General features: G+C 55.7%; 9 protein-coding genes across 9 annotated transcripts; 5 read left to right on the forward strand and 4 right to left on the reverse strand.

The window, feature by feature from the left end:
* Window positions 1–64: 64 nt before the first annotated feature.
* BCV69DRAFT_310824 (NPL4-domain-containing protein) lies at window positions 65–2,688 on the reverse strand. Its single transcript, XM_025494820.1, has 2 exons — window positions 2,034–2,688; window positions 65–1,944 (listed from the first exon to the last, which is right to left on the reverse strand). The coding sequence occupies exons 1-2, from the start codon at window positions 2,514–2,516 to the stop codon at window positions 115–117; spliced, it is 2,313 nt and encodes a 770-aa protein (XP_025350520.1). The 5' UTR covers window positions 2,517–2,688; the 3' UTR covers window positions 65–114.
* Window positions 2,689–2,883: 195 nt separating this feature from the next.
* Window positions 2,884–4,219, forward strand: BCV69DRAFT_280973 (hypothetical protein). The gene is made up of 3 exons (XM_025491807.1): window positions 2,884–3,247; window positions 3,331–3,615; window positions 3,717–4,219. Exons 1-3 carry the CDS (start codon window positions 2,888–2,890, stop codon window positions 4,029–4,031), a joined length of 960 nt encoding a protein of 319 aa, XP_025350521.1. The 5' UTR covers window positions 2,884–2,887; the 3' UTR covers window positions 4,032–4,219.
* Window positions 4,220–4,258: 39 nt separating this feature from the next.
* On the forward strand, window positions 4,259–7,737 carry BCV69DRAFT_280974 (hypothetical protein). Its single transcript, XM_025491808.1, has 2 exons — window positions 4,259–6,474; window positions 6,545–7,737. Exons 1-2 carry the CDS (start codon window positions 4,386–4,388, stop codon window positions 7,417–7,419), a joined length of 2,964 nt encoding a protein of 987 aa, XP_025350522.1. The 5' UTR covers window positions 4,259–4,385; the 3' UTR covers window positions 7,420–7,737.
* On the reverse strand, window positions 7,591–8,236 carry BCV69DRAFT_276063 (DUF1764-domain-containing protein; the record flags this gene model as incomplete). The annotated part of the gene is made up of 2 exons (XM_025491100.1): window positions 7,591–7,700; window positions 7,780–8,236. 2 exons carry the CDS (start codon window positions 8,234–8,236, stop codon window positions 7,591–7,593), a joined length of 567 nt encoding a protein of 188 aa, XP_025350523.1.
* A 755-nt stretch (window positions 8,237–8,991) lies between these two features.
* On the forward strand, window positions 8,992–9,892 carry BCV69DRAFT_117106 (hypothetical protein). The gene has a single exon (XM_025489129.1). It carries the CDS (start codon window positions 9,189–9,191, stop codon window positions 9,720–9,722), a length of 534 nt encoding a protein of 177 aa, XP_025350524.1. The 5' UTR covers window positions 8,992–9,188; the 3' UTR covers window positions 9,723–9,892.
* Window positions 9,893–10,209: 317 nt separating this feature from the next.
* BCV69DRAFT_242397 (glycoside hydrolase) lies at window positions 10,210–11,972 on the reverse strand (the record flags this gene model as incomplete). The annotated part of the gene is made up of 6 exons (XM_025490033.1): window positions 10,210–10,308; window positions 10,397–10,620; window positions 10,693–10,999; window positions 11,100–11,489; window positions 11,568–11,822; window positions 11,859–11,972. Coding segments are annotated over 6 exons (1,389 nt in total), but the record flags the coding sequence as incomplete, so codon positions are not given.
* A 561-nt stretch (window positions 11,973–12,533) lies between these two features.
* BCV69DRAFT_267063 (NADH oxidase) lies at window positions 12,534–14,225 on the reverse strand. Its single transcript, XM_025490821.1, has 3 exons — window positions 13,860–14,225; window positions 13,392–13,774; window positions 12,534–13,305 (listed from the first exon to the last, which is right to left on the reverse strand). The coding sequence occupies exons 1-3, from the start codon at window positions 14,070–14,072 to the stop codon at window positions 12,642–12,644; spliced, it is 1,260 nt and encodes a 419-aa protein (XP_025350526.1). The 5' UTR covers window positions 14,073–14,225; the 3' UTR covers window positions 12,534–12,641.
* A 1,300-nt stretch (window positions 14,226–15,525) lies between these two features.
* Window positions 15,526–18,014, forward strand: BCV69DRAFT_245706 (hypothetical protein; the record flags this gene model as incomplete). The annotated part of the gene is made up of 5 exons (XM_025490170.1): window positions 15,526–15,914; window positions 15,998–16,371; window positions 16,437–17,002; window positions 17,082–17,303; window positions 17,388–18,014. 5 exons carry the CDS (start codon window positions 15,526–15,528, stop codon window positions 18,012–18,014), a joined length of 2,178 nt encoding a protein of 725 aa, XP_025350527.1.
* Window positions 18,015–18,541: 527 nt separating this feature from the next.
* Window positions 18,542–22,691, forward strand: BCV69DRAFT_280978 (hypothetical protein). The gene has a single exon (XM_025491809.1). The coding sequence runs from the start codon at window positions 18,660–18,662 to the stop codon at window positions 22,677–22,679; it is 4,020 nt and encodes a 1,339-aa protein (XP_025350528.1). The 5' UTR covers window positions 18,542–18,659; the 3' UTR covers window positions 22,680–22,691.
* The last annotated feature ends 7 nt before the right edge of the window (window positions 22,692–22,698 follow it).

Raw genomic sequence — 22,698 nt, forward strand, 5'->3', positions numbered from 1 at the left:
GATGCCGGAAGTGGAGCGGAGCGGAGACGAGCAGCAGGTCGGTCGTAAGGCGAAGGGAAGAGTACTGAAAGCAGAATGCTATTGCACAAAAGAGTTGACATTGTCTGCTCTCGTCTATCCACTGAGCGGTAGCCCACAGACGTCGCAATCGCTAGATCCAGGAGCATTCTCAAATGTGCAGTGGGGGCAGGCAATGACGCTTGCAGCGGCTGCAGGAGCAGGGGGAGGAGGAGCGCTCCTCGACGCACTGCCACCACCACCGCCGCCGCCCGACGGCCGGCCGCTGATGGAAGCTGCTTGAAGTCCATTCTCAGCGGATAGAGTGCTCGAGGCATCGTCGAACATGTCCGACCCGTATCCAGCGCCCTCGTCACCGCCCGCGCCCTCGTCATCGTCATCATCATCGTAAGCCATTCCGTCGTCGTCCTCACCGGTGTAGGTGAACTCATCTGGCTCTTCTGCGCCGGGAAGATCAGCGGGCGGGGGGCGGGACCGAGATGGTGCCGGAGCAGGAGGTGGAGCAGCAGAGCTTTGCGGGGCCTGATAGCCTTCCATTGCTTCGGGTGGGATATAGTCATCCGCCGCATAGTCGCCCATTGGCTCACTGACGGATCCGCCCCCGCCTCCACCACCCACGCTCTTGCCTCCTCTTGATCCTTCGGTGTGAGCCTCGGCTAAGCTCAACAAATTCTGCACAGCGGGTCGAGCGACGACAGCTTGCAGCTCTTCCTCACTGTGACTACCAGAAGCGATCTGACACAGGCTTTCAAGATCTTCCTTCTCCAGCAAGTCTTGCGAGTGCAGGAATGACAGCAGGTGCCAATCGCTGAGAGAAGTAAGGAGCTTAGAAGAGGACAATGTGCCGTTTGCAAGCACACTGAAGAGCTTCTCTGCTGACTGATCATGCAGTCCGGGCCGATTCTCGATAGGGAAGGGCGTCGTTGTAGCCAAGAATCGAGGGTTGGGGGCATTTGGAAATCCATGTGTCAAGGTAACGAGCAAATACTCGACTGGGAAGGTTGGCTTTGCCGACTCCTTCACTTCGATTTTGTATTCGTTCTTGTAGCGATAGAACACTTCAGGCACATAGCGGGTAGCTGAAGCCGGCTTGACTCTGACAGTAGAGGGCTGTACGCTTGCCTCAATCATGTCGCTCTTGACCATGCCGACACCTTGCTCACTGATCTGATACGCAGAGACGTCAATTGCGCCTTCTTCAGTACCAGAAAGCACACAAGTGACAAACTTGCTGCCGTACTTGCCGCTGAGTGAGTATTTGCAGGGATTCGCATTGGCCGCTTGCAGCTGTCCTGCAAATTGAGCCTCGAGAGAGGACAGGAAGAAGGAGTCCTTGTGACGCTTGCATAGCACTTTGCCGGCCTTTTCTGGATCGCTGAAGCTCGGGTCTGCAGGGGTCAAGTCGGTGTAGATCTGCCCGACGATGGACAGACCACAGGCTGCTGCGAGACTCTCAACCCTGGCCTGATCCTCCCACGGAACTCCTAGCGTGACACCATCCACCTCTCCTTCCTGCGGAGGCTCGTGAATTGCCTCAACAACCGCCTTGATACCCATCGGCACCACATCGTACGGTTCGTAATGACCTAGCAGGAACCCATATCGCTGCGTCCCGGTGGACCGCCAGAAGGATAGGAGATTTTCGATCAATTGAGGATGCGCGAACTCCACGTGATCCACCATCCGATATTCTTGAGATTGCAAGGTGATAGCAGATGGTTGACACTTGGTGCAGATACCAGCAGGCCAAGAGGGATGCTGGCCAGAGGGGCAAGGTACACGGACGGTGTAGTTGGGCTCTTCGAGGGGCGGGATGTACGTCTGCGCAGGTTTTGAAGCATTTGTGGCAACATCGAGCTTCTTGAGATAGGCATGGAAGGATATGTGCTTGATCGAATGCTCGGCTTGGTATTTTGCATCATAAGGCTATCGGTTGAATGCGAAGGCAATGCGTCAGCACAGCCCACCTGGACTCAGGTTGATCACACGCTCCTTGGTCTGTAAGTTTGACTCACCTCCAAAGGCATACAGTAATCACACATAGCTTTCGGTCCATGCCTACAGAATTTAGAATCCCTCTCCCTAGGGATCATGCCCCCGCGAGCTTCCCAATACTGATCTACAGGAGCCTCAACCACATTCTGCCACGGCTTGCTTGTGGCCAGGGGTGTCGCTGAGGTCGACGCCGCTGTCGAGGAAGAGGCCACAGCGTTTGCTGTGTGGCCGTTGGAAACCACAGGCGCTTCTGGTGCCTCCTCCCTGTCCTTGTAAGTAGCATACAAGAGGTGACCATGCGAAATGCCGAGGTCAGAGAGTGAGTTGCCCCTCAAGCTATCGGCCGCCATCTCGCTGCCTCGTGGATCGTTCGAAAATGTTATCGTGGTAGGCTCAGCCGTTGGCACCACTTCCAGCAGCTTGTCGATCAGGATCGACATGTCATCGCTGGCCTCCAGCGTGAGCCGGAAAAGGCCATCCTTGCTACGGATTCGGACCAGCATTCGGGTGCGAGCACGATCGCAGGCAACAATCTTTGCTCTACAGATGGCCTTGGTGTGCAGAGAAGCTACCAGCTATCTCTTCTGATCCAGGCTCAGAGGAATAAAAAGTTGACTCGTAGGGTATTGAAAGTGGCGCAAGATGTATAGGGATCCGAGGCCAGGTGACGAAGCGAGAGAAGGTCCCAGTTGATATTCCTCGCGGCCTCGCCTTCCAGGTGGAGCTGCCTTCCGTCTGACGCGGCTCCGCCTCCGGCCATCGCTTCCGCCCCGGCCTCACTTCCGAACCGGCATCCAGAACGCCCACTGACTGCCTCTTCTGTACCGGCCACCGATTTCTGACCCAACAGCTTCGCCTCTCAGCGTACGGCATCATGTCGTCTTCCTCCTTGCCTCGACAGGAGATGGTCCAGTCGGCCGTCTCCTTCCTATCCGATCCCAAGGTCCACTCATCGTCGGTCGCACAGCGGATTGCTTTCCTCGAGTCGAAAGGGCTAAGCTCACAGGAAATCGATGAAGCACTGAGGCAAGTTGGACTTGGCGGTGGTGGTGGTGGAGGAGAAGCGAATAGAGGGCCCGCAAACTACAGTCAGCAAAGGTCGCCGTATGGATCTGTTCAGCAACACTATCCTCAATATGCACAGCAGCCAGTGGCCTCGCGAGATTGGAGGGATTGGTTCATCATGGCAGTGGTCTCTGGAGCTGTGGGATATGGTGTGATCGCATTGGCAAGGGTGAGTCAAAGTGTCCAGCTTATCTGATACATCACATTCCATGCTCATTCGCTCAACTTTGTCGACCTTATGCGATTTTGCAGAAATACCTCTTTCCCCACCTGCAACCGCCTAACCAGACGATCCTTGAGTCGGACCGTGATGCACTGACCGCAAAGTACGATGAAGTGGCAGCTACACTGGCTCAACTCGACCAAGATACACGATCGGTCAAGATGGGTCTGGAGCAACAAAAGGCAGCTGTGGATGGAGAATTGCAGAAGGTCGAGGAGGCCCTGGAAGACGTACGGCGTGGGGAGCGGACCCGTAAGGAGGAGATGGATAAGATTGTCAGAGAGGTTGAGTCTCTGAAACGTGACATGCCCAAGGTGAGTTGTCCCATGAGAAGAGAGTCGACGGCGATATTTATCATCTCATCAAGCGGGTGACGATGCTGACATGCTCTGCACTTGTCTCTTCTCCTTTATAGTTGTTCGAAAGCTCTTCTGCATCGACGACTACTTCTCTGACCGAGCTGCAGAGCGAACTGAAGTCGCTTCGCTCCCTGCTAGTCTCTCGAACATCGATTGCCAACGGCGATGCCGCAAATCCCACGCCGCGCTTCGGATCGCCTCGTCCCGGAGGTTCATCGCCTCCTCTGCCCGGAGGCAAGCCGGCTATCCCTGCATGGCAGCTGGCCGGGGAGACTGCATCGAAGACGAGTGATGAGCCGAACGGCACAAGTGCGAAGGAGGCTGGAAAGGAGCACAGTGGGGAGGAAAAGACAGGGGCCTATACCGTGTAGGACTGGCAGGCAGGTGATCAGTCTGCCGAATGTGTCCGTTGCGGCTGGGTGGACGTTGTTCGTTCTGTGACGCTCAAGTGTTATCGTTTGGAATCCTTTTGCCCTTTTGCTGTTGTGACGCAACTCGCAGAGGAGAAGCATCTCTGTCCAGGTCACACGCGTCCGTTAATCAATTTGTCCCTTTTGGCGCGAGGCGAGAATCTCTGTCCGTCCTGCACGTCCTCCATCCTACGCTCCCTCCCTCAATCGCCTGCCTACCAGCTGCTCTCGCGCCACGCTCTCCTCTGCTGGTTGCTGCAGTCATGTCATCTCTCTAGTCGCTCCACCGCCTCACACAGCGTCGTTGAGGTCACAATGTCTTACCGCAAGGATCCCAAGTGGAAGCCTTCTTACGGTGCCTCAAGGGACTACTACGCGGAGCAGCAATACTACCCTTACAACGCTGCCCATGGCGCCTCTTCTTCGTCTTCGGCCGCATATACAGGTCGAGGGGACGATCAATACCACACTCACACCTACCGTAATCACTCCGTTGACTTTCGCAATCGAGACGTCGATCGCACAGGGGACTCTTCGTACCGGGATCGCGCTCGAGGAGAGCATAGCTTTGCGTCTCGCGATCCTCGCGCGTACGATCGTGACAAGCAGCCAAATGGCCCTCGCTCAGACGACGCAGCAGCACCGTCCCGAGCAGCTGCACCACTAGTCAGTCGGATGTCCCCTCGACCATCCGACAGTGGAAGCAGTGGGCGAAGAGAGAGCGGTGGTGCTCTAAACGATGGCGGCTGGACGCAGCGCGGGGGTGGCAGTGGTGCCGGGCCTTCTCGTCCCAGACGATCTGCGTCCCCACCGTCTCGCCCTGCAACGACCAGAGAAACCTGTAACGAGACAAATGATGCAAGAAATGGTAGCGGGGATCGTGCCGCCTGGTGGGAACCACGTGACAAGTTCCGGGAATCAAATCGAGCTCGCGATCACAGCATACTGCCATACGGTGACGATCTAGGCTACGGTGCTCGACCTGGATCGGCAGCTCGGACCCCAGGCATCGAGGAAGGAGAGATCGCCACTGCTGGTCAAAGGGACAGTCCTCACGCCGCCGCCGGGGGGCCGTCTGGTCAGAATTCCGCCGTCAGCAGGGACCCTCGCAGAAGGACCACCGGGGATACGAACAGGCCTGGCCCTTCAACGGGAGAAAGCTCCAGAGAAGCGAGTGTCGCAAGAGGAGTCCCTGCAAACGCTATGGATATCGATCAAGTGAGACAGCAGACCGTCCGCGCTGAATTGGAGCTGTCTGAGAGGCCTCGTCAGGTGACAGGCAAGCTACAAGATGCGGTCAAGGGAGGCGCAATAGCTACGCCTCGGCGGCCGGATATGCGTCATCTCATCGGTCAATTCCTTGAAGCTGTGGATCGTCAACGCGAGTGCCATGCGAACGTCAACTTCGCCGAGTTCAAGCTACAGGAGTCTCTGGATTGGGTAGAGGCCAATGCCTCGAAACCCGCGCTCACAAAGGAGTTCTACGGAGGGCCAAAGGGGACGCTGGAATCGCGCATCAGAGAAGCAAAAGAGGCAAAGGAGAACGCAGGAAGAGAAGTCAGCGAGAAGATGGAAAGGATCTACGAGGTTCTGATGACCTTTACTGAAGACAGCAGCCTCGCCGCTTCTGCCGCCGTACAACGTGGTCCTGCTCACAGCGCCGCAATCTTGGTTGAGCGTCAGGATCATAGGATCGGGGGCATGGGGCGTTCAGATCAAGGAACCAGCGGAGCCGAACCTGATGACGCCGGTCAGAGCGAGAGGACGGCACCGGGAACTCCTCCTCTTCTGAGAGATCCGGTGGCTCCAAGACCAGAGCAGCAGGCCAGCAATTCGAGGCTCGATAGGAAGTTCGAACTTTTGGATGACAGACTTGAAGAGATTAGAGAGTTCTGTCATGCGACCGAGGCGAATATGGAAGAGCTCGTGGCACAGACGGTCCAAAGCGCTCTGCAAGACATCGCTAGACGCAGAAGAGAGAAGGGCAAGCAAAGAATAGATGCCGCCCCGCCAGAGGCGGACCCAGCTGTGGCAGCCAATACTCTCCCTCTCGTTCCCCGGACTGCTCCCCGCAGCCAGTCTGCGGGAGTCGACGATTCCTCTGGCATCGAGTCGCGACTGTCGCTGCTTCGCTCCGAATTCCAAACGAGCCTACACAACGAGCTCAACACCTTCCATGAACAGCTCAGATCGTCCTTCTCACAGGTGCAACAGCACTTTGACAAGCACAAGGCTGCGAGGCAAGGTGACAAGATGGACTCAACGGCTCGCGACGAGGCTCAGCAGGGCGAGATTGAGCAGTTGAAAGTTCAGGCACAACATGCATTTGAGGAACGACGATGGCTGAAGTCAGAGTTGGATGCGACCAAAAACTCGTTGCGAGAAGTGCAGTCGGTGCTCGTCAGTGAGTATAGGGGAGGGTGCATAAGAGCGAAAGATGGGCGTGATGCTCAAAAAATCTTTTCCTCCCTCAGACTTCCTACAGCAAACACAGGCATCTCGCGTGACCGCACCTGCCGTGCTGTCTCGTCCTCAGATTACTCAAATTTCACAGTCACCGACAGCGCAACCATCGGTTCTCCGGCCTAATTTGGCAGCATCGCCGCCTGCTCCAGGTCCGCAGCGAGCGCCACAAGCGGTGCAAGGCACTCCATCGTCCGGGCGTTCTGCGCCGACTTCGACCAATCTTGTCGTCGCAAACTCGCAAGACTCCGCTGATCCGATTGAACGCTTCATCCTGGCTACATGCCAGGTTATCATCTCTGGCATCCCCTCGAATTACACGCCAGAACAAACGGTGGGACACGTACGTGCAGCAGCCGAGTACCATGCGCAAATGGTACACAAGGATATACCGACGCCTCAGCACGATCAAATGAAGAGGCTCGCGTTGCAGATTGCCAACAAAGCCTTTGCCATGCTGGCGGCGCGGGCGACTAGCAACGTCGTGGACCTCCCAGGCATGCAACGGATCCAAGGGATCGGGTCCGCCAGCCCCTCTGTCCACCAGTCCGAGACACTCCAGCACCACCCCCACCACCAGCAGCCGATGCGCCCAGAGACTGTTGCACCTTCCACTGCGGCCAGCCCTCTGCTACCAACTGTCGCAAACGCTTCCTCGGTCTCGGCTCCCTCAGGCGAGCAAAGTGGCCAACTGGATGCAAACCCTGTACAGAACGCTCAGCAACCCAATAGGAAGACAAACGGCGGCAATCTTTCGTCTGGACCGATCGAGGTGGAGGACAGCGAAGTTGATGAGCTGGATTCGGGCGCCAGACAGGAAGAGGACGGAGCGGATCGTGAAGCGGGAGAGATCGTGACGGAGACTGAGGGCGGGGCGACTGGGTGAGAGACGTTTACGTCGAGCCAATTCAGAAACCCTCTTCACTCTATGCTTGGGTATCATTGATTGATGAGATGGCATCGGCAAAGCTCAGAAGCCTAGTGTGATAGTAGGGCGGAAGCTGGAGGTGTGAGCACTACCCCTTTACTTAGAGCGTTGCCTTCACGGCTCTCGTACTCAGTACTCACAGCAATCGCAGTCGAATGGACACAGTGGTGTATCCCCTCCTCTGCCCAGCTTGAGCTCATTCTCGGAATAGATGGCGAAACCTTCCTCTGTACGACCTCCTGCTTGACGATGCAGCAAAGGCAACGTCAGTGAGAGCTCCAGCGCTACAAGCCCAGCCTACGTTCAATGATGACTTACTTCCATTACCTCTGCCATTCGTAAATGACCCGGTCTCGTCGTCCTCCGCTCCTGCCCCTGCGCTTGAGGCTGTGCTTTTCCCAGTCTTGGACTTTGCCTTCCCTTTCCCCTTCTCCTTCGCGCTCCCCTTGCCTACATCGCTCTCGATGCGAGCCGAGGGATCCAATACGGTGACTGGTGCAGCACGAGCTTTCTTCATCTTCTTGAGCTCCTTCTCCTCCGATACACTAGCCTTTGCCGGCACAGCTGAGGACATCGATGAAGCAGACTTTGCTGCACTGGGATCCTCAGCGACGGCAGCTGCTTTCCTCTTGCGTTTGCCGTTGCTCGAGCTGGCCGCCTCGGCTGCCGAAGGGGAGGCGGAGCTCTTCTTGCTCGATTTGGGCTTGGAGGGACCGGCGAGGGTCGAGACTTTGGCAGAGACGCCCCCGCCGAAGATGGCGTCGATTTCAGACATGCTCAGCTCTAGTACTCTGGACAGTCGCTGTTAGTCTAGTGGTAGCCCAAGATCCTGTATCGCGCTGGAACGCTGTGAATCTGATCCGAATAAGTGAGTCCGTCCTGCCGTACGGAAGTGGGAAGGCGAGGCGAGGCGGACTGAGGCCACGGCGCGCGTTGCAGGCAGACGGACACAGGCTGCACGCAGGGCGGCAGAAGAGAAAATTCATCCATGGTTACTTCCTGACTCTTTCATCCCATCAATCCTTCTTCGTTGAGCAGCCCTTGAGATTACTCTGGTGACACAGAGATGAGCAAGCAAGCTTCGCGCTGGTCGTGACTTCGCTCGTATGCTTGCTTTACCTCCCTTGATGGGCATCTCCTTGCCAGTGAGTACTCTCCCTTCCCTTCTCCCATTCGCCGAGCCAACGCGATGAAAACAGGTCCACGCTTGAGGCTACGGTCGATGGAAGCGTATCCATCAATATAATATCTGAATCACCTGATTGGCTCGGCGAAGCAAAGCAGCAGAGGCTATATGCAGAAGGTCAGAACTTACCAAGACTTCTTCACGGCCCTCTCCGCAATGATTGAGAAGCATGAGCATTTTCCAGCAATGGTAGCAGAACCCCGACCCAAGAGATGATGCTCTTGCTTGCGCTGGATCTCACCAGTCCTTCGTGGTGAGTATTTTCCGTCTTGCTCCTCTCCCCTGCTGCCCCCCGCTACCGACGATGACCTGAAGACAAATTCAACAAACTAGAGTCTCGCGATCCTTGTACGCGATAACTGTCAATATAGCTGAGGCATGCGAGCGAGCGAAAGCAGATGGGCATGGTACCAGATGGACATCGAGCACATTGCTGACGTCTCTTACCTACGTGTCACCTCCTCTCATTAGTCGGTGATATGACCATCTCCCTTGCCCTCTCAGACCCGTGTACTCATTATGGTGAGTAGCCTCGACCCGCATGATAGTCACCAGCTTCGAAGGCAGAGTAACAAGAGGAATGGCAGCGATGGCGGTCGTCTTCTTTGCAAATTGGGTCACTGTGATGATCATCAACTTTTATAGTTGGAATTACCGACTGAGCGTTGACTTTACAATCAACGGAAGAGCCCTCGGGCTCCTGAAGATACAAATTGGCTGTTTACTGAGACCTGCCAAAGAGGGCGATTGTACAAGGAGGGAGGAAAGGCAACGAGGGCAAAGAATGGCGGCCTGTCAACGCGACCATGACGCTGACGTTACCGTCCTTTCCCTCCTCCGCCGTAGAAACATCGTCATACCTGTTGTCTCTTGGCCCACGCGTCCCACACTCACCACGGACTCGATTATGGTGAGTCTCATTCTCGTCTTTGTCCCACGCCTGCTGCCACTCTCCGCACACAAGCGTGCAAATGATGATACCCCATTATCACGACGGTCTTCGTACCGAGACCATCATCTCGTCTGGCGAAACGGCCCGTACCAAGCTCACATAAAACTTCGGGCATTAATCTGAAAACAAGCTTGTGTGGACAGGAGAGCGGCAAGGGGAGCAGGCATGGGATAGAGGAGCGCCGCGTTGTTTCTTTGGTCTGTCAGGACATTGGCTGACCTTCTTCTTCATCTCATCCTGACCCTTGTCGTCGTAGATAAGCACTCTTGCATATATACTGTAATACTTTCCGCTCTCATGTACATCCCAGCAACTCTGTATCAATTGTATCACATAGCTCTTGACACACTTCTCCATGGTACGAATCAAGATCTTTCAGCTACTTTCTGACGGTGATGGCCTAGGAATACGAATGAGACAGGCGCGACGTGATGGGCGAAAAGAAGGGGACTGCTACGTTGCATCACAACAGGAGCAGCGTTCCGATCACCACCATCAAGGGCAACATCGCTCCGGCCCACGCTGCCACACCACTATTGCCACCAATGCGGTGCATCCTCCTGGTCGCACCATTGGTGACATTAAAGGCGCTCTCCTTGTTGGCAAAGGAAGCCTGCAGGAAAGAAGCTGACTCTTTGATGTACCGCGTCTGATTGGCGCCTGGTTTTGCGTAGATGAGTCCAAAGTCCTCTTGATAGCCTTGGATCCACTGCGTGGGTAACGATCAGGAGGGAAGTAGAGTCAGCAATGAGCGTACACGAGTCGAGGGATAGTACCCCAGATGGGGTTTGACTCACCTCGAAGTTGCTGATACAGCTCCAGGCTAGGTATCCGACAAAGGGGATCTTGCCCTCGTCTAGAATGGTGTTGATCTGGTTCACGGCATTGCGGTACCAGCGGATACGCTGCAGGTCGTGCAAGCTGTCATTTAGGGAGAGTGTGGGCGATGATGGCAAGGAGAGGCCATTTTCGCCAATGGCGAGGGCTTTGGGGTTCCAACGCTGGTGCATGTAGCGCATACCTAATGTGCATTGACGGGGAGAAAGCGTCAGCATTGACCAGAATGCAGAAGACGTCGGCAATATCCACTGACCTTTGATGATTGTGTCATTGCCCTGGAAGTTCCAAAAGCTCCCCGTTGGCTCGCCAATTGACACACCAGTCTTATTGACAGGCATCAGTTCCACGCACGCCGGCCACAGTGGGTTCGTTTCGTCGACACATGCGCCATCTGTAGGCTTGGCATACATCGTCGCGTAAGAGTCCCAAGCGATGAAGTGATACGAGTCTTTCAGTCCGGCCGACTGCTGAGGAGTAAAGGTGGGAAGCTTCGCACCCATGACTTTGCGCATGGCGCTGGCGTAGTCGCCCGTGGTGAGCGGGGCAAGGATCCAGCCCATCTGGCTCTGCGTGAGTGGGTGAATAAGAGTCGGTCGGTCAGTCGACAAACTGCCTAATGACGGCACATATGACGGTCTGTCGTCTTACACCGCTACTCACCATGTCCATTGCGGGCTGAATGGCCTTGACTACCGTTGCATTGAAGACATCAAAGGGCTCTAGGGGAGCTCCATCAATCTTGATGCCCACCCGACCGTGCACTTTGCCTTTTCTCTTCAGATCCCAAAAGGCTTGGTTAGCCTTGGCATGCGCCAGCAGGACTCGGTGCACGCACTCGAACGTCTGTAGATGCGTCGCTGGGAAACCGGGTGCGCCGATGTTGGGCTGGGGTCCGTAGGAAGTGGTGCAGAAGGTGCGGGGCTCGTTGACGGTGATCCACATGTCGCAGCCGTGGCCGAGAGCCTCCATGGTCATCTTGGCGTAGTGGGCATAGTCTTCGATGATGCGGTCGTCCAGCCATCCTCCGTACTTCGCTTGAAGCGCTTGCGGCTGTTCATTGCAAGGAAGCATAAAGCGTCAGCTATATTATGGCCTGCCCTCCTTAGTACTGGAAGTGGAATGACTTACGAAGTCCCAATGGAAAAGCGTACAGGCGACCAGCATGGACTGGGCTTTCGCAGTTGCGATCATGTCTTTATAGAAGTCTACGCCCGCTTGATTCGGCGTAGTCTCGTTGCCGTGGGGTAGAATTCTCGTCCATGCAATGCTGAAGGAAAAGGTGTCAATGCCGAGAGCACTCTTGAAGAGCGGAATGTCCTGCTTGTACGTATTGTAAAAGTCCATTGCCACCTCTGCATCATCCCCATTGGCGACGTGCGCGGACTGCGGACTTGACCGGGGCTTCTGTGACTTGTCTACGCCAGTGGTATTGTGGATGTAGGCATCCCACTGTGATTCACCTCGTCCGCCAGCTTTGGTTGAGCCTTCGATCTGGTAGGCGCTGGTGGCACATCCGTAGAAGAAGGAAGCGGGCGCGCGCACGGGAACGGCGGGTAAGGTATCACTACTGTAGGACGAATTGATGGAGTGGAAGGCTGGCAGACCTGCTGGTGTTGCTGGCAGGGGATTGTTAGTGAGGTTGGCGATGACGCTGGCATTGGCTTTGGCTTGTGAGGCGGCGATGGCGGTATCGTTCTTGTTGCTGTTGTCGCCTCTTGGACGAACGACGGTGAGACGCGCTTGGGAGAGGGGAAGCACAAGGGGTAGGAGCGCGAGGAGCGGGCAGAGCTGCATAGCGGACAGCAAACCTCCAGATATGAAGGCTGGAGTGGAAGAGAACAGATTTGCAAGGAGGCAAGTACAAGTCTGTGGTGTCAGAAGGAGGAAGTGATGTATTCGAGTCTCGTAGAGCCCAGGGCGCCTAACCCGAGCGGCGAACGACGGCTGGTAAGTGGTCAGTCAGGGCGATGATGGTCACCACTGGTCTTCAACGTGCGCTGCCCGGACATCAACGTCGGCAATGTATAGAAAGTAGTCAGGGGGAGAAGCGCAGGCAGGGGTCATGGCATCGCACATCTACATATCCAGGTACATGAGCCGTAAGCCATCTTTCCTAAAGAGTGTCTGACAAGAACATTGTATTACAGAACCTTCATCTACAGGCTGTACTCGAATCTACTCTTTTCTTGTTCTCTATGCTGTCTAAGCCAAGCCGAGCTGCTTGAGGAGGGGCTGCAGCTGGGAGTCGTCGAGAGTGTCCGTGGGCTTCTCACCTCGTCCCACCTGCGCAATCTGAGCACAGCAGACCTGGTTGCCCATCATAAAGTTGCTGTCTGGCACAAGGGTCTTCCTGGCGGAAGCCACCTTGCCGCTGAGGAGCTTCTTGGGCAGGTCGTACTCTTCACAAACGGGTCGAGCGAGACCGACACCTTGGCAAGAGCCGCTCTTGACGGCGTCTACCATGGCGTTGGCAGTCCTGAAGCCACCGGTGACGTAGATGGGCACGTCCTTCACACCAGAGCGGATAATGTCGGCAAACTCAAGGAAGAATGCCTCGCGCTTCTTTGTAGAGTCGCGCTTGTGCGAGAAGCCAAGCTCCTCGTATGTTCCACCGGACAGCTCGATCCAGTCGATGCCGGCCTTCTCGAGACGAGCGCAGACATCGCGGCACTCCTCTGGCTGGAAACCGCCCTGCTGGAACTCGGCGGAGTTGATCTTGATACCGATGCTGAACTTCGGGTCAGGTACGGCCTTCTGGATTGCCTCGAGGATCTCAAAGTGGATGCGAGACCTGTTCTCGAGAGAGCCACCATATTGGTCGTTTCGCTTGTTGGTGCTCGATGCAAGGAACTGAGCGAGCAGGTAGCTGTGGACAGCAGAGTGTGGGTGCAGAAACGCAAGGGATCAGTATACTGTTCTATCAACGCGCTTACTGCTGCGATCATCACTCACCCGTGAGCCGAGTGGAGCTGGACACCGTCCGCACCAGTCTTGTGGGCGTAGGCGGCAGCCTTGGCGAAGTTGTCCACCGTCTTCTTAATCTCATCCACGGTCAGCTGGGTGGGCTGTCCGAAGTTGGCCGAGACATCATTTCCGCTCATCTTGTCAAGACGAACATCGGAAGAAGAGACGGGGTTGGGGTTGACATCGTAGGGGACCTGACGTCCTCCGTGGGAAAGCTGAACGACGTAAAGGGCGCCCTCGGCCTTTGCAGCGGCCGCCACCTTCTTGAAGTTCTCGAGCCTCTCGGGTTCATCGCCGACCATAATGGGATTACCCTTGGCCTCGAGGTTGATGTAGTCACCAAATGTGTTTCCGCTCAAGATGAGTCCGAACTGATCAAGACAAGAGGAAGAGGAGACTAGGATTAGCTTCGGCTTCCAGGTCGGGCGCGGGTGCGCTGGGATGCGTAGTACTCACACCACCCTTGCCCCACTCCTCGTATACGCGAATGAGCTCAGGTCCTGGGATACCACGCTTTGTAGGCTCATCTGCATCGTAGCTACACAAGCGCTCTGTCATTGCAGCTTTCAGTGTCCTATTGGGAGCTACGAGACCAGACTTGGGGTACTTGATGGATTCGGAGAGGACCCCGATGTCCTTGGGCACTTCCGTGACGAGTCGGTCGGTCATGATGTGAGAATGTGAATGTGGGAGAACAAGAAGAGTTGGTGAATGAGAGGATCTTTGGAGAGCAAAGATTGAAGAAGGACAAAAGTCAGGAAGAGTCTATATATGGGTGATACTCAGTGTACAAGTTCGTACAACGGGAATTTTCGAAGGTCGCTGCCCTTTGCTGTCCAGTGGCGGACATAGGCCTGTCAAGTGGAGCACGCGGCTCCTTAGCGCCGAGCGTGGCAAAAGAGCCGAATGACGAAGGGAAGCTTCTGTGGAGATACGGGTAGACTAATGAGCATCAGATCCGACAAATCCGGCAAACACGCACAGGCTGGTAGAGTCTCTATGACCAAGGTCGGGTGTGTGTCTTGCCTCAGCCCCGGCCATCTTGAGCGTACACGTTGGCGAACCGCGGCTAGCTCCCCTTGGACATTTCAACCACTGACAACCTCTTTGTGCACCCAGTCGTGTGGACGGCCAAGGTCAGGCAGACAGAGAGGAAGAGGAATGGAATGGACAGTGCTGATATCAGAGAACGATATTCTACAAATGCATCCCAACAGACCACTCTCGATAGGAAGGTAAAGCCATGGACCTCCATACATCGCATGCCCGAAGAACCATCACCGTGCCTCCCTACCGCGCGTAATCACTTCAGTGCATCTGAGCGTGACATGAAGCATTGTCTTCCTCGTCTCACTTGCCATCGATCCCTAAAATTTCAGCTCCTTCATCTCAATCTCGTCTGCAATCATTCGCTGTACCTCACTCGTACCTCTTCACAAGCTGGAAGGCATAGGTCTGGGCTGCTTGAGTCGGGCTGCTGAGCCACTCTGCGGTTCCAACCCTTCGACACCACAGGCGCCTCACCTCGACAGCTAGCCACCAGAAGAAGCGTCTGCGAGGTCCGCGAGCCATGAAGTGCCCAATTCCAGCCATGTAGAATTAAGAAGCGCCCTCGAGGGTCTCGTTGGCAGCAGTGGGGGTTGCTGGGAAGCAACATTATGTAAGCAGGGATGCACCAATATGCAGCCGGTACGCGGATACACGGCTGTGCGGGGGCGTTCCGCACGTCCTTTGTTCCAATGACGCCCGGCGCACAAAGAGCGCCATAGCTACCAGGCGAACAAAGGCTCACTGAAATGATACAGTGGAGTGATTTGGGGATGAATGGCTCATTGTTTGTTTTATGTCTCACTTGACACAACCTCCTTCACAGCATCGTACCGTCCCCGCAATGAGCAGATCGCCAGCCTCGCTCAGGTCAGGCCTGGCGCCATCACCCTTGCTCCGTACTACAGGCGCAGAGGTCCACAGCCCGCCCTCATACGGCGACCACATACACAGTCCCGTGATCGCAACGTCGTTCAGCCATCAGCGGGATAACCAGCGTTCTTACACATCTGGCCCGATACCGTCCGATCAGGCCGCCCACGGCGACTTCAGGTCTGATGACAGACCGGAGAGCATGAGAGAGGACGATGACGAGCGACGGCAGGTCGAGATTGGGCTTGCGCCATACCTTGGGCTACGCGCTCGTATGTTCCTCTCCCTCTTTTCAGCACCTTTGATAGCCCTCATCTTCACCGCGACGCACCTTTTCATTTCCTCCTCGTCCATAGATGGCAGTGTGACCCAAGCCAAGGAGAACCTGTTGGATGTCTGTCAGGCGGCCGAAAAGCAGGCAAGCACGGTAGCCAGCCTGCCACACTGGGCAGCAGCTTCCATGAACCAGCGTACTAGTGAGATGGTCGTAGACACCGTGCAAGGAGTGGGCAGGGTTCTCACACTCGGCATCACCGCAATTGAGAACCTGCTGGTCTTCCTAGTGGATGCCTACAGATCGCTCTTCGCCTGGTGAGTTGGACCCCTCATCGCATTGTTGCCAATCTGCACTCACTTTCGACTGACCAGTCGTGTCAACGTTCGTGACTGGACAGCTTTATTGAGCTCTTGGTCCGTGGGGCTCTCGCCCTCCTCATAGCGGCCGTGAAGCTGCTCAACACCGCTGTCGAGGACGTAGCCTCTGGTATTGAGACCGCCATCAAGAGCTCGGTCACCGCCATCAATACGTTCTTGTCCACAAGTATCGCAGCGCTCAACGACCTTCTGGCTGTCATCGGCCAGTCCATAACCGTACCAGTCGTTGCACAGCCGGATCTGAGCGCCCTCAGCAACGTGACGCTGCCGTCTAGCTTCGAGAGTGCCTTGCTGAGCTTGAACAGTAGCTTGCCAACACTGGAGCAGCTGAGGACAGAGGTGAACGCGTTGATTGAGACACCTTTCGAATCGCTCAAGGCAGATGTCAACAGCAGTGAGTGTCTTGTCAGCCCCACTACTCACTGCAAGAAGTCTAATGCGCCTTTATCCCCTTCACAGCCATTGGAAACTTCACTTTCGACAGCTCTCTGCTGCCGGTCCCTACGCAGCAGTCTGTCACCTTCTGTGATCAGCTCGACATGTCTTCGCTTGACGACTTTGGACAAGCTCTTCGAAAGCTCCTCTACATCCTCCTCGGCATACTCGCTGCTGCTGTCCTTGTCTGCTTGGCCGTCCAGCTGATCAAGGCATGGTATGCTTGGCGATGTCTGAATCAACACCTAGAGAGGATCCAGTCAGCCTGGCAAGATATTGACCCTCGTATGTCGAAGGAAGGTCACGGAAGCTTTGACGGCAATTCCTCGCCTCTATCTTCCTTTCTCTCCAAGTCGCATCTCTTCACCCTCCTTTCCCTTTCTCAGCACCCTCTGCTCTCTTCCTTTTCCTTCCGAGCGGGCGATAAGCTAGGCCTGAAGAGCGCAAGAGCACAGAATCACCTGCGCTGGTGGCTGGCGTTTGTGAGTCACCCTATGGCGGTCGGCATACTGGCACTTGGCTTGTCCGGTCTTGCGGCCACACAGGTGCAACTGTGGGCATTGGATCCAGTCCAGGAGCACTTCCAGAGCGTGAGTGTCGAGACCCAAATGGGCGCCGCGAGAGTCTTCGCTCTTGCTGACATGGTACCCTTCTTGTCGGCTTGTCAAGTCCTTCGACCTGTCTCTGACAAGCTTCGCCGACGGCGCGATTGCACAGGTCAACAATCTTACTACGCAGGCTTCGGAAGACTATGCCAACAGGACCAATGCCCTCATTCTATCGGCTCAGGCTGAAATCAACAATAACCTCTTCGCCTGGGTCAACACCACTACAGCAACCATGAACTCTTCCATCAACGCTCTCCAGTCGGGCCTGAGCGAGGCTATGAATGTAAGTCATGAGTCAGCAATACTCAGGTGGTCTTCTCGCAAATTGAGCTGACCATGTGATACCCTGATTGTCTGCACCCCGTAGAGCACCTTTGCCTCGACGCCCCTCTACGATTCGATCGAGACCTTCCTCCAGTGTGCCATCTTCAACAAGCTGGAAGCAGTCGAGGAGGCTCTGGACTGGATCTCATCGAATGCGGTGGTCAGCTTCTCCACGGTCCCTCTTGACGTTCTGGCTCTGTCCAGCAATAGTAGTCAGGAGCTGGCCGATGTGATCACCGGGGGCTCAGATGGCGACAGTGGCGCAGCTGCTATCTTCTCAAAGATCTCGAAGGAGTACCGCGAGAAGCTGGAGGTCGAACGCATCATGTTTGGTGTTCTCTTGGCCCTATACGGGACTCTAGTGCTGATAGGAACTCTGATGGCGGTTCTGGCAGGTCACGGTCATCGATGGAAGAGTTCGACCGCCTTGCCCTCTACATCTTGGGCACAAGACAGGGCAGAGGGGGAATATATGGAGCAAGAAGGCAATTATGCGAGGAGTGCAGATGAGGAATACCGGAGGCAGGAGAAAGGAGGCCCGTCGGGAGATGGTGATGAGCTAGACAGCAGAAGCCATCACAGCAACAATTCGCGTGCTTCGAAACGCTACTCTCCAGTTGAGGACTATGACCTGTCAGAAGATCAGCGCCAGATGCGTTGGGCCATATAGCGCATTCTCCCTCGTCAAAATCTGTCAGACCCCCTTCTCGTGTTGTAAATAAGCCCAAAGGATGTGAAAGTAATGATGAATGTATTGGATGTGTCATTGCGCATGTACCTCGCCAAAGTCAGCATCTCTCCATTCTCTCTAGTATTGCTTGTTTAGAGCAAGGTCAGAAAGTGGTAGAGGCGCCCGGCTTATTGTCGAGCCACTCCCCTCCATACGCTCCAAGGAGACGCGGAGATGAAGCCGTGGTCCTCTTCCCTCTTGGATACGATGAGACATCGAGCCACGCCTACCGCTGTGGAATGGAGAAGGGTCCTCGAGCAGTGCTCCTATCTGTGAAGATAGGAAGTGGGGGCCAAGGGATGGTATGGAGAGGAGGAGAAGCGGACGCGAGAGCAACGGCGGAGCAAATGAGCCAGAGCTGAAAATCGGGTGCGGCTGCTCGCGTGGCATTTCGCCGAGGGAGCGGGAACGTCATTGTGACTGAGAGAGCAGTGCGGATCAGGGCCAAGCGACACCGCGGCCGATCAAGCAGCCCGCCGATAACATTGTATCTCATCGTGTCCCTTTCTCAGTCCTCTCGCATAGATTTCTTTCGCATTCCCTTTCTCATCGTCTCTCAAAGGCTAAGCGCTGCCTCACCCGCAGATGGCATCGCCCCAACATCCTCCGAATGGCGGCATGATGGGTCACTATCCGCACCTCAGGGACGAGGATAAGACCCCATCACCTGCTACCATCGCCGCCAAATCCAGCCTATCGCCGACACTCTACACCGAGGAGCCGTCTGCTTTCGAAGCTGCTTTTGCTAGAGCGGGAGGCGATCAACAGGCTACCTCTCACGGCTCAGCAATGCTAGGTAAAGCAGCCTCATCTTCCTCTCCGCCCGCTTCCAGCAATCATGCTGAGAAGAAAACCAATGCCCACGAGCGTGGACCTCAAGCCGGGAGCAGCATCGGCGGCAGCAGTAGTCACAGCAATCACACTTATGGAGCATCGCGTAGAGCAGTGCAACAAATAGACGAGCAGCTCAGCGGATACGCTACGCAAGAGCGATCTCACAGTGTGACACGAGGTGGAGGTAGGGCAGACGCTATTGGGGGGACTGGAAGGGGAACCGTTGCTACAGGCGATCTCGGGCCACAGGATGATTTTGAGACCCTGGAGGATCTCAGGGCGCAGGTCGCTGAGCTCGAGGCAGACTTCAATGCCAAGCACGGGCAGGAACCGCTCTCCGGGAGAATCATTCACGTCAGCCATTACATCCCCTTTGTCATTCGCGCCCTGGCCGAAGTGGACCACGAGAGGAGGAAGGAGGAACAGATCAGCGCTACTGCAAATGTTGCAGCCATGGCGGCTGCTGCTAGAGCCAAGAAGGCCGCAAGACAGGCAGAGATGGAGGCAAAGAAGAAGGAAGCAGAAGCAGAGGCTGCTCGCAATGCTGCGAAGGAGGCGCAAAACAAGGGCGAGGACGTGAATAGCGCCAAAGCCTCTCCCGCTCGTAAGCCCTCTTTCGCGTCACCAAACGCATTCACACTGTTCGATGGAGCTGAGATCGAGCGGCGCCTCGCCGAGAATCAAGCCAGATCAAGGTTACGAGGAGGCAGGAGAGCCTGGATGATGTCCCCTGTCGTGGACGACGATGAAGACGACGACGATGCCGTCAGTCTGAAGGATGCTTATACACCCGTCGGCAGTAGGCGTCCCAGCAGATTCTCGTTCAGTTCTCGCTTTAGCTTTTCCAGTAACACGGGCGATTCGCCAGCGCGGAGGCCAGCGTTCGGCGGCGGTGGCATCAGCGACTTCGAGCCGAGTCCAGCGGCTACTCCTCCCCACCCACCACAAGAAGCTCCCCCACCTCAATGGGTTTTGGCCCCGCGGCGTGGTCATACTGCTCTCAATTCTGGTATCCGCTCGCTGTGCAAGACGCACAAGCAGACATTCATCGGATGGCCTGGAGATGTCCACTTCGCTCTTCAGGCTCGGCAAGACGAGCGGAAAGATCCGAGTGAGACGACTCCACAAGAGAGAAAGGAGATTGAAGAGGTGCTGAGCAGCTTGGACGACCCCAAGAATTGGAGGGCTCAAGATGCTCCGGTCCTGGGCGCTGACCCGTCAATGAGTGTGGATGGTGCTCCTCCAACTCGAAAGGTTCCGGGACCCCTCATGAACGGCGCGGACCCAATAGCTGCTGAATCCAACGCAAAGACTGGTGCTAGCAAAGATACAGCGGCCAACGGCCGCGATGATCCCGAAGGTGGTGCGGAGCACGGAATCAAGTACGTACCCGTCTGGCTTGGCTACGACGTTGCACATGGTCACTACGAGGGCTACTGCAAGACAACTCTTTGGCCGTTATTCCACTATCTGCTCTGGCAAGACGTCCCAGGAGACCAACAGGGCTGGGAAGACTACAGTTGGGACGCCTACTTGGCGACCAATGAGGCTTTCGCAAAGAAGATTGCAGCCGAGTACCAGCCGGGGGACGTCATCTGGATCCATGACTACCATCTGCTCCTCGTGCCTGCCATGCTCCGGAAACTCATTCCCGACGCCCACATTGGTCTCTTTGTCCACGCTCCATTTCCAAGTAGTGAAATCTTCCGCTGCTTGCCACGAAGGCGGGAGATCATTGAAGGCATGCTAGGAGCCGATCTAGCTTGTTTCCAGGCCTTCTCCTACTCCCGGCACTTCCTCTCCTCTTGTATCCGGGTCTGTGGCTACGAAGCTTCATCGAACTCCGTCGAGTCGTCCGAAGGGCATGTCACGCATGTCTCCTACAACTCAATCGGCGTCGATGCCAACAAGATCGAAAAGGACAGTCGAGCTCCTGAAGTGGGGCCCAAGGTCCAAGCTATTCGAGAGATGTACAAGGACAAGAAGATCATTGTAGGTCGAGACAAGCTTGATGTGGTGCGTGGTGTCGTCCAAAAGCTGCAAGCCTTCCACAAATTTCTGGAAGAATGGCCAGAATGGCGCAACAAGGTCGTCCTCATTCAGATCACGGCTCCGTCGATGACAGACTCGCCGATGCTGGAAAGACAAGTATCCGAGCTGGTCAGCAATATCAATGGCCAATTCGGCAGTCTGAACCACACGCCGTGTATTCACTATCATCAGCAGCTGCTTCGGGAAGAGTACTTTGCTTTGCTGAGCATCGCGGACATGGCTCTGATCACTTCGGTGAGGGATGGGATGAACACAACATCGATGGAGTACATCCTGGCAAACCAGGATGCGCCCCTCATCCTGTCCGAGTTCACAGGCACAGCGGGTCGCATGCGTCACGCCCTGCAAGTGAATCCATGGAACATCTTTGGTGTAGCCCGAGCCATCGACTATGCTCTTAGAATGAGCCACGATGAGCGCAAAGAGCGGCATGATGAGCTGTATCGCCAGATTGTGAACCATACTTCTCATCACTGGGCCATCAGTCTGGTCAAGCAGATTCTGCTACGCCTTCATTCTGAGCAAACTGCACATCTCACCCCGGCCTTGGACAAGCCGCTGTTGAAGGAGAGATTCGACAAGGCCAAGAAGAGGCTGATTCTAATGGACTACGACGGAACAATGACACCCATCGTCAAGGATCCGGAAGCCGCGGTGCCATCCAAGCGCCTGCTAGAGGCACTGGACAAGCTCGGAAGCGATGAGCGCAACGTCATCTGGGTCGTCTCGGGTAGGGATGATCGCTTCCTGTCCAAGCACTTGGGTCATCTGAAGGTTGGGTTCTCAGCTGAGCATGGTGGCTACGTCAGGGAACCCGGGTCTCAAGAATGGCAGAATCTGACCAAGGAGCTGGACATGAGCTGGATGCCGGCCATTCGTCAAGTCTTCGAGTACTACACCGAGCGGACCAGTGGTAGCTGGATCGAGCAGAAGAAGTCGAGCATCACCTGGCACTATCGTAATGCGGATCCAGACTATGGCATCTTCCAGGCCAAGGAATGCCAAGCTCACTTGGACAACTTTGCGGCTCAGGAGAAGTTTGCAGTCGAAATCATGGTGGGCAAGAAGAACCTCGAGGTTCGGCCGTTGGCCGTCAACAAGGGCGAAATCGTCAAGAGGATCACACACTCCCATTCTGACGCGGAGTTCGTCTTCTGCTGTGGAGACGATCGTACGGATGAGGACATGATGAAATTCTTCTGCTCGCTGACGCCCGTAAATGGAGAAGCTCCTCTCATGGCCAACAATACTGGTGGTGTTGCAAGTCAAGCCGCCAGCGGAACACGGCTATCCCTTCCGCGCCTGTCTACATCGGGATCCCAGAGTGAGACGACCATGGGAGGATGTGCTTCGGCTGCTCAGGAGGAGCAGGAGACGGCACCCCTGATCATGTCGGCTCCGGCACCCTTGTCGTCATCAAGTCGCGGAGGAAGTGGAGAGCAGGCCTCCGGTGGTGGTGGTGGTGGTGGCGGTTCGTCTGCGATCAAGCTCGCCTTGACGAAGCGGGGCATCTTCACTACTGCCATTGGTGCAGCGAGCAAAAAGACGCTGGCCAGATGGCATTTGGATGGACCACAGAGTGTCATTGCCGTCTTGGCGACGATGGCTGGTCTCGAGGATGCAGACGCGCCATTGCCGTCAGCCCAGGATGAGGAAAAGGCAGCAGATGCGGCAAGGGAGGAAGCGGACGGGGAGGATGGTGATGTCGATGGAAAGTGAGCATGAGCAGCCGACGGAA

Source organism: Pseudomicrostroma glucosiphilum (genome assembly GCF_003144135.1).
Source record: "Pseudomicrostroma glucosiphilum strain MCA 4718 unplaced genomic scaffold BCV69scaffold_2, whole genome shotgun sequence".
Lineage (NCBI taxonomy): Eukaryota > Fungi > Basidiomycota > Exobasidiomycetes > Microstromatales > Microstromataceae > Microstroma > Microstroma glucosiphilum.